The 17,865-nt window shown below is 43.5% G+C and overlaps 1 protein-coding gene across 1 annotated transcript in view; it reads left to right on the top strand.

Annotated features, from left to right (window-relative positions):
- LOC133368774 (neurogenic locus notch homolog protein 4-like) overlaps nucleotides 1-17,865 on the top strand; it is a 188,892-nt gene that overhangs the window by 140,285 nt on the left and 30,742 nt on the right. The window contains exons 7-15 of the mRNA XM_061593388.1: nucleotides 1,490-1,606; nucleotides 3,195-3,257; nucleotides 4,625-4,840; nucleotides 8,094-8,261; nucleotides 8,492-8,598; nucleotides 9,754-9,907; nucleotides 12,176-12,275; nucleotides 13,563-13,729; nucleotides 14,287-14,520. Coding sequence (XP_061449372.1) covers nucleotides 1,490-1,606; nucleotides 3,195-3,257; nucleotides 4,625-4,840; nucleotides 8,094-8,261; nucleotides 8,492-8,598; nucleotides 9,754-9,907; nucleotides 12,176-12,275; nucleotides 13,563-13,729; nucleotides 14,287-14,520 — 1,326 coding nt within the window. The remainder of the gene's footprint in view (nucleotides 1-1,489; nucleotides 1,607-3,194; nucleotides 3,258-4,624; nucleotides 4,841-8,093; nucleotides 8,262-8,491; nucleotides 8,599-9,753; nucleotides 9,908-12,175; nucleotides 12,276-13,562; nucleotides 13,730-14,286; nucleotides 14,521-17,865) is intronic.

The following is a 17,865-nucleotide window of genomic DNA, read 5'->3' on the forward strand; positions in this document are numbered from 1 at the left end:
TGCAAAGCAGATGCTCTACCACTGGACTATAATCCTCCCCCACCCCATAAGTTATGGCTTTATGCAGCCAGCTGAACTACTAGGAGGATCCTGTAAGCAATTGACAGTGATCAAACTTCATTCATACACATGAGAATCAAAACCATAAGCAAGAGTAGATGCCAATTTATGCAGATGCCTTTTGTCTATAAGCTTATTAGAAGTGTTGTGCTATTAAATCTTCATGGTTTTCTAAATCCCACCCAGCAAGCATACAGTCCCAATGTAAGTGATCTCCTGTGCCAGACAGTTCACACAACCAGAACTTAAGATAGGAGGCAGGCATTGGGGAACACTTGCGACAATGCGTCTGCCACTGTTATGAGTGCTTTTCTAATCTATTGCTCCTGCTATCGAAAAATAACAGCTTAATGGGACATTCTTCCTGATATTTTTATTGTCATTATAGGAAGGTAACTAGTGGGCAACCTGCTAAATAATGATTCTGCATAAATACATTATCATAATATCAGTATCGTTGAAATGTTGCAGTGATTATAAAATAACTTAGTATTCAAGGGCAGGGGCTTCCAGACATTGTTAGGTTGAAAGGCTCATGTTTTATTTTTCATTCCTTGATACAAAATATGCTAGAACCTCAGAAATATCAAGTTTACTTTTACCTTGCAGCCCTACAGATTAGAATCCTCCTGCTCAGATTCACCAGTTAAAGCATGGCTGGGGGACCTGTGCCCTTCCAGGTGTTGCTGGAGTATGGGCCCCATAATCCCAGACCTTTGGCCATGCTGGCTGGGGCTAATGGGAGTTGGAGTCCATCAACACCTGGAGGGCACCAGGTTGGGGGAAATGCTCTAGAGCATAGGAAACCTGCAGCTCTCCAGATGTTGTTGGGCTACAACTCCCATAATCCCTACATCAGTGTAGTGTAGTGTAGTGATTGGACTAGTACCCTGGAAGGCCAGGGGTCAAATCCTCACTCGGTCATGAAGCCTCACTGGGTGACCTTGGGCCAGTCAATATCTCTCAGCCAAACAGGGTTGTCACGAGGATAAAATTGGGAAGGGGAAAACTATGCACGCCCCCTTGAGCTCCTTGGACGAAAGGCAGGATATCAATGCAGTGTCAGCAGGGCAGTGAAACTGCTCTCAGCACCTTGGACAGTTCCTTGGACGTTCACACTAAAACCCAGAGCAGATTCACTGCCCCACTGACATTACAGCCACTGCCCTCCACCATGTAAATGTAATCATCATCCATCATAATCATCTGTAGCCATTAGCTTTGTTGGTTGGGGATGACGGGAGTTGAGTCCAACAATATCAGGAGCAGCACAGCTTGTCCACCTGGCACTGAATATTTAGCTGATTTCTGATTTCAAGCTTCTGGTCCTACATTTTTATGACTTGTAGTTCCTTATGCATATGTTAAGACTGTCCCTGGGCTCATGTGTTTCTCTCTCTCTCTGTCTTTCTGATTCTTTCTTCTCCAGGTCTGTCTGCTCCGAGTGGGGAATGTGCTGCTGGATTTTATTGCACAGGAGGAGCCTCTTCTCCCAAGCCACTGGATGGGGTTACAGGAAACATCTGCCCTCAAGGCACCTACTGCCGTGAGGATCTCTTGCCTAAATATTAACAGAATGCCTTTATTTATTTATTTTACTTCTATCCCACTTTATAGCCCAGGGAGGCTCTCCCAGCCACTCCCAAAAGATCCTCAGAAAATAAAAATCATATATCCAGTACAGGAAGACTAAGGCCACTTTCACACCATACATTTATTCCACTGTTATTCTGCTATGTACAGTCATGGCTTCTCCCCCCCTCACTGGGAAGTGTAGTTTGTGAAGGGTGCTGAGAGTTCTTAGGAGACCCCAATTCCCCTCACAGAGGAACAATTTCCTGAGAGGTTTAACAGTCAATCCCTCTTCCTAGAGAACCCTGACAATTGTAGCTCTGTAAGGAGGAAAGGGGGTTTCCTAAAACTCTCAGCAACCTTCACAACTACCCTTCCTAGGATTCTTTGGGGGAAACCATGACTGGAATAATACTGAAATAAATGTATGGTGTGACTGTGGCAAAATATATATATATATATCCATGGGCAGAGCTTGGAAAAGTCAGCCTAATCCAGTGGCCATGTTGCCTAGGGCTGATGGGAGTTGTAGTTCAAAAAAGTAACTTTTCCAAGCTCTGTCCATGGGGTCTATATGGAAACAGGATTATTCAGGCAGCTTTTCTTGTCCTTATCTCTGTCTTTTCTTTGTGTCATGCCAGGTAGTAGTTCCCGCTAAAATCGTCTGAGGCAAGTGAGGGGGGGTTTGCAGCTGGCTCCCCCTCTGCATCTGATAGAAGCAGTCTTCCCACGCTAGGAGTTTCCACCAAAGTCTTCTGAGGCTAGGGCAAGGATGAGGAACCTCAGGCTTGCAGGATGAATGTGGCCTCCAGGCCTCTAGCCTTTTGATCTCTCCTCAGGCCATACTCCTCACTGGCCTCGCTTCTCTTTCCCGGGAAGAGGGAAAAACCACTCTGGGAATTGTTCTGTGAGGGGAATAGGAGTCTCCTAACAATCCTCAGCACCCTTAACAAACATAAGAGTTCCCAGGATGCTTTGGGGAAGCCATGACTGTTTAAAGTGGTTTGATGCTGCTTTAAATGTACAGCGCAGATGCGGGCACGGAGACCGCTTGTGTTAGTTCTCTTTACAGGGCTGGTCTTGACGTCTATTGTACTTATTGTGTACATACAATAAGTGGTACTTACTGTGTATATACATTTGTACTCTATCTTAAACTGCTTCAGTATCTTTCAGATAGTAAGCGGTCTATAAATGGAAATAAATGAAAAATGAGAAAAATGAAAACTAGACAGAGTGAGACAACCCCCTCAGGCTCCAGATGCTGGAGGGGAGCAACAACAGCAGTTCCAGCTATTCCTCCCTCCTCTCCACACACCATTTTCCTCTGTTGCCATACGACCTTTCCTAGTCCCACTAAACTGGTCCCTGCCCCACGGGTGGGGGGTGGTATCTCATCACCAGAGCTGAAGTCAGCTTCTGTATGTGGAATAGGGAGGGGTTGCCACCTTGTCTTTTCCTTCCTGATGCAAAATGTCGTGGGCTCCTGGCTCTGCCTTTCATTTCTTTTGACCTCACAGCTGTGTTCCCTCTCTCTTTTTTTCTGTTGCTTGTTCTTGCAGCTGTGGGGTCTCCAGCACCCACCCTCTGCCCACCTGGCACCTTCTCAAACCTTCTAGGGCAAGGTATGGTTTCAGACTGTCAGCTCTGTCCCTCTGGGTTTTACTGCGAAGGATCTGGACTGAAGGCCTCCACTGGAGAATGCTGGGAAGGTAAACCATGGTGGCCAACGTGGAGCAGGGATGAGTTGTAGTAATGGTAATGGGGAATGCTTAGAAAGTAACACAGGAGAACCTTCTAGAGCAGCTGCTGTCAGAGTTAAAATGGCAGACAACCGAGGCAATCTAGCTGGAAAAATACATCCAACAAAACACATGACACTAAAGGTTCAGTGTCTTGTTGCTTTCAAATGAGCCTCACCAACTTGAGGACCATCCAACAATACTCCTGCAGATGGTCTCAGTGATTGAGCTGGGATATAAGAATCAGAGCTTGGAAAAGTTACTTTTTAAAACTACAACTCCCATCAACCCCAGCCAGCATGGCCACTGGGTTGGGCTGATGTGAGTTGTAGTTCAAAAAAGTAACTTTTCCATGCTCTGATAAGAATTCAGGTGATTCCTAAGGTACCCTGGACCTACGTTGTTCAGGGCTTTGTAAATTAATACTAGGACCTTGAACCTGGCTCAGTTTTTCTTCAGCACGGACATCCTCATCAAAACCAGTATTATGATGAGCCCTAGTATATTATTATTAATTGTTATTATTGTTATTACCACCTGCCCTTCACCACAATATGTACTAGGACAGGACTCTGAGACCCTTTAACTGTTATTTTTTAAGAGGAAAATATTAGTATTTATTTATTATCAAGAGTTATTGCTAGCCCTCCACCTGCCTCAGTTCTGCTACAAGAATTCAAACAGGGTGTTCACATAGTTCAGCATTCTCACCATTCCTATAGTCCTTCTGATATATCACTGATGTTTGGGCCCACCTGAGAGCAGGGATGTTGGAGAATTCCAACGAAAAAAGGAAAGGAAGTGGAAATTTGCTGCAGTTCACACAGTCGTCTGTGTTCAGGAATGGAAGTCAGTCAAGCAAATAGGTGTTTGTCCACATTGTCATTGCTAGGTTTTTAAAGTCCACAAACAATACATAATTAATTGTTTCAACTTTGTTTTGATGTTTCCTTTACACTGAAATGAATATAAGTGATGTAAGTTACATAGTTATATAAGTTATGTAACTTATTTTAAATAGTGGACAGTGAGACACAGTATTGACAGAAACCAAACTGCAGCAGAACGGAAACAGTACTGATTGTGACAATTACAGGTTAGAATAGAAATCGCTGCCTTCTTGTATCCCTTCCTGAGATTCATCTGAGCTCCCCATTTCTTGAATAGGAAATAGTATGTTCTGAGAGTCTGTAGTTTCCCATTGCGTTAAGCCTGTTGGATCCCCCCCCCATTTTCTCCTTCCCTTTCAGGCTATTACTGTGATAACCGCCAGGGGCCTATCAGTGACTTCACTCTCTACCCTTGCCCACGTGGCTATTACTGCCCAGCGGGCACACAGTGGTCTGCACAGTACAGCTGCCCCATGGGGACATTTGGACCCAGGCAGAGGCTAAAGAAAATCCAGGAATGTCAAAGCTGCCCACCAGGAAAATTTTGCTCATCTCCTGGGCTGGCAGCTCCAACAGGTAGGTTTCTAGGCTGGAACTCCTCAGCTGGGGGGGGGGAACACCTGTGAGTCAACAGTGAAGTGAGATGACAGCTATAACTGTTTTAGGGAGCAAATGATAAACCAGGGATGGGAAACCTGCGATGCTCCAGATGGACTACAACTCCCATTATCCCTGAGTATTGGCCATACAGGCTGGGACTGATGGGTGTTGCCTTGCAGAAGTTGTTGGACTCCATCATGTTGGTTATCCTTGCTACCTCATAGGTGTGCTTAACTCAGAGGTGATTCTCATGGTGTTCAAAGGAGCTTAATCAGAGCTTGGAAAAGTTACTTTTTTGAACTACAACTCCCATCAGCCCCAGCCAGCATGGCCACTGGATTGGGCTGATGGGAGTTGTAGTTCAAAAAAGTAACTTTTCCAAGCTCTGAGCTTAATGCCAGGTCAGTATGCATAGGACTGCCTCACAAGCGTTTCAGTTGGTTTACTCTTAACTTACAATTAAGACACTTATTTGAAATGGATACAGCTTACATTCTGAACAGTTTCAAGTTTCCTAGCCACATCAATGATGGCTGAAAGCATTGATTTCAAATCAGCTGAGGATCATCAACAGCTATGAAGATTTTGCATTTGCACACAATTGACTCTGATTTAGTGGAGGCTCAATTTACTTGTTTTGGAATCTGTTCTTTTACTATTTATAGGAATGCCATTCTTTTCTCTTTCTTTATGTATTATTCTCACCATTCAGAAATTTTCTTTGTGATGTATAGAGTCTTTCATTTCTTTCATTCTGCTTTTTGCAGTGATCTTTAATGCAGATATTTTACATTATATCCTACTTTACTATTTACATAATATCCTCCTTAGCTATTGTGCTAATGCCTGTCTTGCTACTTAATTTGTTACCTGCTTGACAGCATTCAGCTATAGACTGATTCAATATGAGAGCCTGAGGCAAAAGGAAATTACTTTGCTATTTTGCAATTTTGAGTGACGTGTGTCTGAAACATTTTGAGGTGGACCTTTTTATTATCATGGGAATGCTTGAAGAGCCATAGCTCAGTGGAAGAGCATGCACATCCTTTGCATGTGGAAGGTCCCAGATTCAATCCCCCTCTGAAATCCTGGAAAACAGCTGCTAGTCCTTGTAGACAATACTGAGCCTGATGGACCAATGGTCTGACTTTGCATAAGGCAGCTTCCTGTGTTTTAATGGAAGGGCCATAGCTCAGTGGTGGAGCACTTGCTTTGCATGCAGAAGGTCCCAATTTTGATCTCCAGGTACATCTGGGAATGCCCGTCCCCCCATCTGAAATCCTGGAAAGCTGCTGCCAATCGGCCTAGGCAATACTGAGCCAGGTGAATCAGTGGTTTAACTCTGCATAATGCAGCTTTCCATTTTCCTGTGTTGAGTGTCAGCCAGTCATTGAAGCTGGGGTAAAGTTCACCTGCCTAACACAGGCAGCTTATTACAGCACTCTTTAAAAAAAAAGGGGGCTTCTTTATACTCATGAAGCACACCCACTAAATGAAAATCTGGGATAGGTACCCTGGGTTGTTTCTTCTGTTAGTCCTACTCAGACCCATTGAAATGAATGAACCCAACTCACTTAGGTCCATTAATTTCAATGGGACTGCTCTGAATAGCTGGAGATGATCCCCTGCCTTGGTACTGGGCTTTGAGCCACTAAAAAGCTCATCATTCTCTTTCCTTGTTTAGGAGACTGCTCTGCAGGATTTTGGTGCAACGGAGGTGCCCAACATCTGAACCCAACAGATGGTGTGTCTGGAGCTCCTTGCCCGCCTGGACATTACTGCCTCTCAGGTATAACAGATTTTGGCATGGTTGTACTCCTTGGGATGCCCCTTGGCAGCCTTCTGCTGTTTCCTGCTGCCTCATTTCTATGCCCCAAAGAGATCTCTCATACTTGTGTCCTGCTAGGAACCCGCGTTCCATCTGCCTGTCCACGTGGAACCTGGTCTGGTGATAAAGGGAACCGAAATCTCCAGAGCTGCCAGCTTTGCCCTGGGGGGCATTACTGCAATAGCACTGGCCTTGTGGCCCCTTCAGGACAGTGCACAGCAGGGTACGTACAAAGTACATGTCCCCTTTTCTTGAGATGCGATATCCATACTGGCAGATTCCATCCTACTGTATGAAGGAGCGCTCTGTCTCCCAGACTTGGTGCCATTTGTCTGCATTGCTTACAAATGCAAATTGCACTGCCAGAATTTGTCTTCTAATTTACCGTATAGATGCATGAACTCACTCTGGAAAGCCAGGGTTCAGAGGACCTTTCCTGTGGTCTGGTTCCCTGGTTTTTGAATCATTACAACTATCTCATTCTCTGTTATTAATAAAATCATGTTTCTCTTGCTGTTCTGGTAGGTTTTATTGCATTGCAGGGTCTGTCACACCAACCCCCACAGATGGCATCTCAGGGGCTCCCTGTCCTGCAGGCCACTTCTGTCCCTTGGGCAGTGAGAGGCCCACACCTTGCCCTCCTGGGTCTTACATGGCTGAGACACATGCACAAGAATGGTGTCACACCTGTCCAGAGGGGAAGTACTGTATCCCTGGTCACTTGCCACAGCTGTGTCCCAAAGGTGAGTCTTTGGCTTCCACCATGCGCAAAGCAGTGCCCCATTTGCCCTAATGGATCTGCCTCCTTTGCCCACATCCTAGGACCTACCTGGGCACATGGGAGATAACTAGCGATGGGTGAAAAATATGATTCAGTTCACATTTCAAGCTGTATCTATCAAATTCTCACTTTCCAAAACACTATGAGAACCAAAACACTGCCATCCTTTGAAATGTGCATGCCTCTGAATTTTGCAATGCAGGTTGCCAACCAAAAAATGTTTACAAAATTGTATATATTAAGAGACTAGATGAGTGAACATACAAAAATGCATTATAGGATGAGAACTTGCTTGCAAAATGTGTACATTAGTCAAGACTGCCTACAGAAATGTGTTTAATAACAGAAATTCACACTAAATAGCTGGAGAATTTTCATGAGGAATTATTTTTTGTTAGAAAAATTGCAAATTGCTACAGAAGTGTGGATTTAAGATTGGAAAAATGAGAAACTGAGAACTGAAACTGACAGATCTTTCCATCCCTTGAGACAACACATGTATCTGTGCTAATGGTTCCCTCTTTGTCACTACAACTTTCCATATACATTGATATGTCCTTCCATTGCAGGCTTTTACTGCCCCGCAGGAACAGGCTTAAGCTGGCAGCCTTGCCCTCCAGGGACCTACAGTTCTAACCAAGGGATGAGCAGCCATACAGACTGCAGAGTGTGTGACGGAGGGAAGTTCTGCCTGTACCACAATTCAAGTGATATTACGGGGCAGTGTTGGGAAGGATATTACTGTACCCAGGGATCAGATCGGCCCAATCCTGAGGCTCAGCTCAATGGTATTGTCTCTTTCATTTGAATTGAGGTTGCTTTTCTGTACTTCGCCTTTCTTCCGAACCTCCTCCAGCACGGTGGATCAGGAAGATTGGCTTGCTTTATTAGTTACGGTGACCTAACTGGGACCTCACTTTAGCACCCACTTCTTGTTTTTCTTTGTCCTTGCTCATTTTATATTAGCATTGTTCTCTGTCCATTTTACAACCTAATTCCCCCCCCTTGTTGATCACAGGTCATGCTGGCCCATGTCCTTCAGGTCACTACTGTCCAAGGGGCACAGCTGTCCCCAAGCCGTGCCCTGTGGGGACATTTGCTACTAGGACCAAGCTAAGCTCTGAGGTAAGGCAAAACCTAATGAAAGAGAGTTAGAACAATCTTTTGTAGGAATTGGAAATCATTCATTTGCTGGATACAATTTACACCAGGGTATACATTCGCCAACCACTGAACCTTTACAAATCCCATAAAATTTATGGTAGTTAAACAGGAGCTGTGTTCTGATGTATTAGACCAAAAGCATTTTGTTCTGTTGCGAGCTCCAGCACATGCATGCATGCACACATGTACGCACACACAATATTTCACTGCAGTGAGCAGTTGTTAAGTCGGTTCACTTGGCAGGCCCAAGAGAGAAGGCCGCTTCTGTGGTGGTCCCGAGATTGTAGAACTCCCTCCCCACTATGGTAAATAATCCCTCAACACTGCATATTTTTAAGTGGTACTATTTTAGGCCACTTTCTCCTAAATAAGCAATACTCTTAAGGAGCTGATTTAGAAGGGGTAGTCCTGTTAGCGGTTTCTAATTTATACTGGTGTTTATATATCCACAAAGCAGCCTATAAATAATTTTATAAATAAAGAATAACCCAATTTATAATGAAGAATCATAATGAAAAGAATGCTTGAAGGCAGTTTCCTTCCCTGCTGTAACCATAACCTGCTCCCTACCACCATTTATTTTCCAAATAAAAGAGTATTAATCAGGGGTTGCCAACATGGCACCCACAAATGCCAGTGTACCTGCCAGTACCTTCTGCAGCACCAATTAAAGGTCTCAGTAAATACCCCCCTCCCCAGATCCACAATTCACAACAAACCTTCTTCAGTTTCTGTTTGCACTGGCTTGGCCTATTCTATGTTTAACATGTCCTCTTAAACATGCCCTTATTTCTTTGGATGCCACGATTGGGCACGCACCCTCCGTTCTGTTCTGAGCAGGAGAGGTTTCCCTCTGAGTGAGCACAGCGGTGGCTGATGCAGACGCCTTTCTGTGGCCATATCTCTTTTTCTCCTCTTTCAGATGTGGCAGCCGTTTTGTGTTATGCCACATCCCCTCAACAGCTGATTTGCGACTGTCACCCGCAACACATTCTCAAAATTCCAAATGTGACTGCTGACCCCAAAAGGTTGGCGACCCCTTGAGAGATGCACACATGCACTGCTCTGTGACTCTTGCTTCTGAAAAGAATCACTGGCCTCATTCATCTCTCTCAGGCCGAGTGCTCCCCTTGCCTACCAGGGCACTACTGCAACGCCCCTGGTCTGGTAGCCCCGACAGGGCTGTGTGAAGAAGGATCCTACTGCATTCTGGGCGCCACAGTTCCCAACGCACCAGTTGTGGGCCAGAGTGGAGGCCCTTGCCCCAGAGGTAATTCTTTTTGTTTTCCCCAGGTATTTGCAAGGAGTAACTGCCTGCCACTCTTCTACACAGCGTGTACACAGATACTGGGGGAGACAAGTGGAAGCTGGTCCACTAGGCAAATGGGGTAGTGCCCCGCCAACCAGGGTCTGCTCTCAGACAGCCCTCACCTGTGTCCTTTTCTACTTACAACCAGTGCAGTGGGTGGCGCTGCCTGTCAGCTTCCCTCCTCCTCAGTTTCAGTGTTGACCTGGTAGAACTCGGCACAGAGGAGGATGGGGGCCAAACTAGAATTACTTGGCTCCATCTGTCATTGGCTCTGGCTCCACCTACTGTTGTCCTCCCTGCCCTCCACCCCATCAGTCCCATTGGGCTCAAGCCACCACTGGGGAAAGCCATGCAGATCCCTCTGTGTGCATTATCCTCAGGATGACAGTGTCGCCCCCTGCTGTTTTGGGTGTTGAGTGGGGGTGGAATGATTGTGGGTGCTCCCTGATGAGAGGAGGGAGCTCCAGGGGTGGGGAGTGTGTAGCTTTGCTGAGAACATAAGTTGGGGCGGTGGCAGCAGAAGTGGGAGCAATGCTGCTACCTGTACATACACACTTGTGTCTTTGGTGGGGGAGTTGCTTGTCTTTGTGGTATATTCGTGTTTTGATCTGCTAGTAGTGATTGTGATTTATTATGTTAGCTATTTAAGGTTACATTGATGTTTAAGATGACCTTTTAAAATGCTTTGGATTTTTTACAATGTGTAGTTTTGTTTTTATGATGTTTAATGTTAATGTTAAGATGTTAATGTTTAAGATGATCTTTTCCAATGTTTTGTATTGTTTTAAATGTGTAATTTTGTTTGTTTTTCTATAACACTGTAAACTGCTTACAGGCTTCTTTTGAAGTATGAAGTGGCATACAAATTAATTAATTAGTTAGTTAATGTATTAGTATTATTACTACTATTAATTACTATTAATATTAACAACAACAAAAACAATAATTTAATTTATTATTATTATTACTATTAACAACAAACTACTACTACTACTACTACTACTACTAACAATACTACTACTACTACTACTACTACTACTATTACTACTACTAATAATAATAATAATAATAATGCTCTTCCAGCAGGTTACTCTTTGCTCTGGAAGAGAGGCAGCTATTGCTTCTTATTTACCTCGAAATCTCTTTTCCATATATAACATAAATTATTATGATGTCTCCTGGCCATGGAAATCCATGGATGTGAACACATGGGTTAGGAAGGGGAAGGGCTGTACCTCAGTGGCAGAGCACCTGCTTTGCATGCAAAAGATCCCAGGTTCATTTCCAGGCATCTCCAAGTAGGGTTAGGAAAGGCTCCCTGTTTGAAACCCTGGAGAGCTGCTGATGGGGAATTTTATATACATAAACAATAAGCAAAATGTATTCTTCTATAAAGCTGTAGAAGTTCATAACATTTTAATAGTTTAGTAGGAAGCCAGATCTTTTTCTTTTTGGAGCTATCTCCCCTGACTATGCTGGTTGTTTGGAACTACTTGTACTCAAAAAATTGATAACACTGTGCTGAATATCTCGGTACCACTAAGATGTAGAAAGAATTGCAGAATAGCTAAGATGCTTAGCTCATTAGCTGGAGTGCTTAGCTCACTGTGAAAATGTACTTTCATGTGAAGTGCTAAACATTGCCAAATTCATTAGAACACCAAATTCACTAGAACACGATGCAGAGAAGTACAATACCTATGCAATGCCTGTGCAAATGCCTGTGTAATACTGTCATGCCTATGTCATTCTGATGTGTTAAATCCTGACTGGTAGATGCTAAAGTCTTTGTCCTGAACTGTATAAAACCCCCAGGCAAACAGTGCCAAGTTGCAGTTCTCCACTCACTAGGAGGGAGACTGACGAAGTGTACACTTGTCATCCAATAAAGGCCTACCTTTTTGCTGCAAGCCTGTGTCTTCAAAAATTTCATTCAAGGACCCCCAGCAAAAGAACCCAAGGAGAAATACAAAATTCTCCAACACTGCTGCTACTCAGCATCAACAGTGGCACTTAGATGGATGGACCAGTGATCTGATTCTGCATAAGTCAGCTGTCTATCATGCGCCCAAGCCAGAGGTCTTCATCTTTCCCAAAGCCTGAAAGATGCTAGCATCCTTTGTGAATTGTTTTGAGGGGTGTTGTTGTGTGCTAACTTTTCATATTGTGCTTTCTTGTCCTGACCTCAAAAGGGCCCTAACCGATTTTAATATTTTGCTTCTCTTTCAGGTTATTTTTGCCCTCGGGGCACAGCTACTCCATTGCCCTGCCCAGTGGGGTCGTATAATCCTTTAGAGAGACAAGCCACCTGCCTCCCCTGTCCTGGCGGGTAAGAAAGACAACATTCAACCCTAAACTTTGGGAAAAACTGAAACAGTTTTAACAAGAGCAGCCAGTGGGGTTGGGAACTGAGGGCAGTGAATGGCTGCATCTAATAAGTGGCAACCAAGGGATGTTTGCCAGGCACTGGTCGCTTCTAGGCTGTCAGTATTTTGCTGGAGGGATTCCACCACATATCAGAATTTTAGGCTTGTGCAGTCGAAGTGGATTAGAGTGCTCTGTCACCCCTAGTGCAACACATTCACTTTTTCCTTTCCTTTTTATATAGAGGATTCTTTGAGATTAGGAAAGTGACAGGGTTATGCCCTAAAAAGTGTGGACTAAATGAATGATTAATGGGAAGATGTGTAAACCCTGCAAAAGCAAATCAGGATGAATGCTCACTATCGTATAATCTCCCTGCAAACCGAATCCTTCCCAGAGATCTTGCCAGTGCACCTTTTCTGAGATCCCAGTAGAAATTGCCTACTGCACACGTTAAAGGCTATATTTACAGCAATAAGGGCTGGAAATGTTATCATTTGAAAATAAAAACTGAAGTTCTCAAATTGCTGTATTGCATAGGAATATAGGTAGCTGCCTTATACTGAGTCCAAGCAATGGTCCATGTAGCTCAGTATTGTCTAAACTGACTGGTAGCTATCTCCATGGTTTCAGACAGGACACATTCCCAGCTCTCCCTGGACATGCAAGGGATTGAAGCTGGGACTTTTACTACTTAATTACGGCCCTTCTCCAAATGCTCAATAAAGGCCAGATTATAATCTGACCTCTGTGTAAACTGTGTGCAAGTAAATCAGGATAAATGCTCAATAAATAGGTCAACTGAGGGAACCCACTATCGTTGCAATATTTTTATGAGCAGGCAAAACCTGTCCTGTTGGCTTGAGTCTTGGGCTGCTGATTTTTGTCTTGCTCAGAACTAGTGGCTTGTTTACAACTGCTTCCTGGTGGTCTTATTGTGTAACACTTTGAGGGGGTAAGCACCATGTAGATACCTGCATGTTTTTCCCCATGGGGCAAAAACAGCAGCTTCAGGGGAGCAATTTAGTGTGGGAGAAGGGTTAAACTCCTCCTCTATCATCACTGCAGCCCTGATCTCCCTCTCCCCATTAAAGGAGCTGATTTTTTTAACTACTTTCAAAAAATGTGGGGGAAATCATGTCGATCTTGCACCATCGCATCCAGCTGATCCCTTGCTGTACTAAGACTGAAATGTTGGCTGCAGAACTTGAACATGTCCATCCCCCTCCCCCATTTCTTTTTCTGGACATAGGTATTTTTGTCCCCAAAATTCCTCCTCTTTGGCTGGGAGCAAATGTCCAGTTGGCCATTACTGCCCTTTGGCCTCTGTCTCAGCAACCCAGTTCCCATGTCCCCAAGGGACTTACAATGCAAATACAGGAATCAGCGATGCCTCTTTCTGCATATCATGTGATCCAGGTAGGTATCCCAGCTCAGGATATCCTGTTGGGCGGGGGGAGCCCAGGGTCAGTGATCTCAAATTGGAAGGCTATTCCAGAAACCCTGCAGCATTTCATAAACTGTTGCTTTTTGTTTTTTTAAAATGTGCATTTTGGCTGTTTGTGGGCTTTCCAGAAGAGGCATCTGGCTGGCCATTGTGAGAACAGGATGCTGAACTAGAAAGGGCTGGGGTCTGATCCAGCAACCAGACTCTTAATCTTTTGTTTTTATAATTGTTCTGTTAAGTACTAAATGGAAGTTAAGAGAAAGTGTTGCTTCTTTTAGATTTTGGATTGTGTGTTAAGGACCTGGGATTGTTCAGATGGTTCTTAGTGTCAGATTCAGGACTGTTAACTTTTTGGTTTCAAGCTATGATTTTATACTGAATTTTGACTGAATGTTTACATTTAATTCAAGAATGAGGATTTGGTTAGGTTTTCTGTTTCCACTTTTATAACTATGTTACTCTTTTATGATTTGTTTTATATGTATAAACTTTATTAATTAATAACAGTGAGTTGCAATGTCTCCTCCAGGCCATTACTGTGCCCTGCCGGGTCAGCCCCATGTCACAGGTCCTTGCTCGGCAGGATACTTCTGCACCACTGGGGCTTCCACCCCAACACCTACAAACAAACTGGCTGGAAATATATGCCCAAAGGGGCATTATTGCCCAAAAGGATCTGCCTTGCCCCGGCCCTGTCCCCATGGTTTCTACAGCAACTCTACAGGAAACACCAAAATTGAAGACTGCCTCCTGTGTCATGCAGGTATGGTAAGGAGAGCAAGTCATTAGAATCCTAATAGTTCCTTAGCAGGAGTCATACCAAATCAGTGTGCCTTCCTGCGGGCATATCCCTGATGGGGGCATGTTGAAGAGGTAGTTCACACTGAAGTTCTTTACTAGAACACTTGTGGGAAGTAAACATCTACAGGTGCAATCCAAATGCCAGCTGAGGCACAATGAAGCTTAACAGAGCAGTGGAGTTTTTGCTGCATTTTCTTTCTTTCTTTTTTTTCAATTAATTTTTATTCAAATTTTCAAAACCAAAACAAACAAAAAGAAAAAACACAAATCAATAACTAATACAATAAAAAAAGAAAAAATATATATAAAAATATTGACTTCCGATTTGTCGTAGTTCAGCTATAAATCTGTAATATATAACAAGCCTGTCTCTTCATAGATTATAAAATCACCTTCCTCCAGCAGTTATCTTAATTGGTTTCAAATCTCATTAACATCATATCATTTTATTCTTCCACAAAAAGTCAAAGAGAAATTTCCAATCCTTGAGATATATGTCCATCAATTTTTTTTCTAGATAAACATGTCAATTAATCCAACTCATCAAGTCTACTAAGTCCAGTAATTTCAAATCGCTCTTCTTCCATTATCCATATTGGTTCCATCTTCCATCTTTACGCACCCAATAATCTTGCTGTCATAGTCATATAATAAGAGTCTGATAGGAATTTCCTTTATCACAGATATTTTCTTGCCATCAATTCCGAACGTATCACTAAAGTATTGTTGCAAAGCCGCATCTCTGTTCCTCTTTTTTACATGATACACTAGCACATCTCTTGAAGATTTTTCCATTGACACAAACCAGGGATTAATTCTGTTAACTTTCTCCATTTCAAGTTCCATCAAATCCTTCCAGTCCAGGAATTTTTTTGAACCGATAATATCTTTATCTCCAATCTCTTCAATTCCTTCAGGGACAGCGCTGAGTTCCAAACTGTAATATTTGTCTCCAGGATCCATCACAGCCAGGAAATCCAAATCTTTTTCCATGTCCATATTTAATCCAATCTCCATAGTTTGAACCTTGCCTTTAATTTCTCTTTCATCCTTTTTTGGTTTTCCAGATCTATCTTTATTCTCCTTTCTCATAGAATCCTGAATTTCTTTCAGCTCCTGTCTCATTTCGTCAAATTCAATTCTCCACGCTTGACTATTATTTCTCAGTTCTTGTTTTATTGACTTAATCCCATTCATTATTTTCTGAAACATGTCTAAAGATAAAGTCCCTTCTTGTACATCCATGATCTTCTTAATTGTCATTCTTAAAGCCAAAGGAACAAAACTCCTTCAATTTTCAATGTCCCAAGCAAAGAGCAGTTTATTTCTTTATCCAGTTACAAAGGAGTTAATCTTTCAAACCAACTGGCGTCACACTCTAGACAGCCCTTATCTCTTATATGCCCAGAAGTGCAAAAACAGCTTTAGTTCACAGCGTCCAAATAACTAGTAGCAGAAAGAATGAGCAGATTTGTCAAAAAAAAAGTAGATCAGAAAAAATAGTCCCAGACATATATTACACAAAAGTCTTATAAATCAAAAAGATTTTTCTTTTCTCTTCCAATCAGAAACCCCTCATCCATTGTGATCTTTATAATGCTATTTTCCATGTCAGCTTTTTGCAATAAAAAAAAGATAGGCTATTTTTATTTTCTTCTCCCTTAGTTCCTTGAGTAAAAGAGAAGGAAATTTTTGACTCACCCAGGTTTTCTTAATTGCTGGTTCTTTGACAAATCTCTTTAGCTGTATAGATAAGAAAGTAATAAGCGTAGACAGGAGAATGCTTGCCTGTTAGTCCGTTTTTCTTTAAAGAAAAAAAAACGGGTCACTTATTCAGCTGAGCTAGCTAGAAATCCTCGCTCCATCCGAGCTGCTGGAAGACCTTCTTTCACAGACAATTCTGACGAATTCCAGTCTCCAACAATCACAACAAAGCTGTGTAGGAAATCTCACGTTTCTTCCTTATCCGGAAGAAATTATCCCCAGTCAAAAAAGACCCTTCTGACTGGATTTAAAACTGAAAAAGTTTCATCCAAAACGGGAGCCCGTCTCAGAGGCTGCACAACAAAGATGGCGACTGAGTCGGACGCTCGTTTCTAGAGCTCCGCATTTTATCCTGTAACTCAGTCTTTTAATTGTTTTTAACATCTTAACTTACCAGCTTGCCTGCTACCCCAGGATACAAAATAGACTCGGGTCTGCCTGAACAGCCTGAACAGCCTGAACAGTCACTGTGGCAGAAGGTTACGGGGCGGCTGTGTGTGGTCGAGAGCGGCGCGGCGTGGCTTACCGTTTTTCCAGCCTTCACCGTTGGGGCGCCGCGGCTTTGGGTTGCCTTGCCTTTGCTGCCGTTGGGTCGTGGACCGGGCTGTTGTGCTGCGTTCGAGCGGTCTGGGTGCTGCCGTCGTTGCAGCTTGCCGCTTTTTGCTGCTTGCGGCTGCTGCGGGGCGTCTTTGCGGGGCGTCTTTGCCGTCGTCGTTGCTGCTCCTTCTCTGGTCCTCTGGTTTCTGGCCGCTGTGGCACGGCTGTTCTTGGGCCGCTGTCGTCGTGGGTGCTGTTGCCGCTTGGGTTTTTGCCCTGTCGCTGCCCTGCTCGTTCTGCTCCCGCCTTGCTGCGTTGTTGGCCGTCGCTGTTCTTGCTGGTTGTGTGGACGTTGCTTTTGCCATCGCTGTCTCCGCCATTTTCGCCATCATTGTCATCGAAGGTGGAGCGGGTCGTCATCTGTCTTTGGGGGAGTGAATGCTGCATTTGCTGCTCTGGGATGCTGTGTGACTCTGTCCCTTTTGTTTCATCATCGTCTGGCCATCATTGCTGCTGTTGCTGTGGCTCCTTTAAGTGCGGCTCTGTTGCTACTATAGCTTAGCCTCTGAGATTGTAACATCTTGTCTCATTGCTGCCACCTGGAGGCAACTAATATGGTTGCATGTGTATTATGTGTGAATGATTGAGTTGTGATGTATGTGAGTTTTTATTTGGAAGTTTTGTAGTTATCTTAATATTGTTTGATTGTATTATATGTATGTTTACTGTAGTGCGTGATTGATTCAGTGTGTGTGTGTCTGTGTGTGAATTTTAGTGTGTATTGGTGTGAATGTGCATTGTGTGGGTGACTGTGATTTGGTGAGTGTGTATTGTGTGTTTTATTGGTTTTAATATGTGCCTGGGAGAGAGTATTATGTTGCGTGTGCGTGTATAGATCATACAAGGATGGAATCCAAGAGTCGCATAGAACAGGAATAAGCCAGGCCAGGCAAGTTTCTTGTAAGAGTCTTTACTAGGCAAAGATATTAGACACAGTTCTCTTCAC

The sequence above is a fragment of the Rhineura floridana genome, chromosome 12, assembly GCF_030035675.1.
Source record: "Rhineura floridana isolate rRhiFlo1 chromosome 12, rRhiFlo1.hap2, whole genome shotgun sequence".
Lineage (NCBI taxonomy): Eukaryota > Metazoa > Chordata > Lepidosauria > Squamata > Rhineuridae > Rhineura > Rhineura floridana.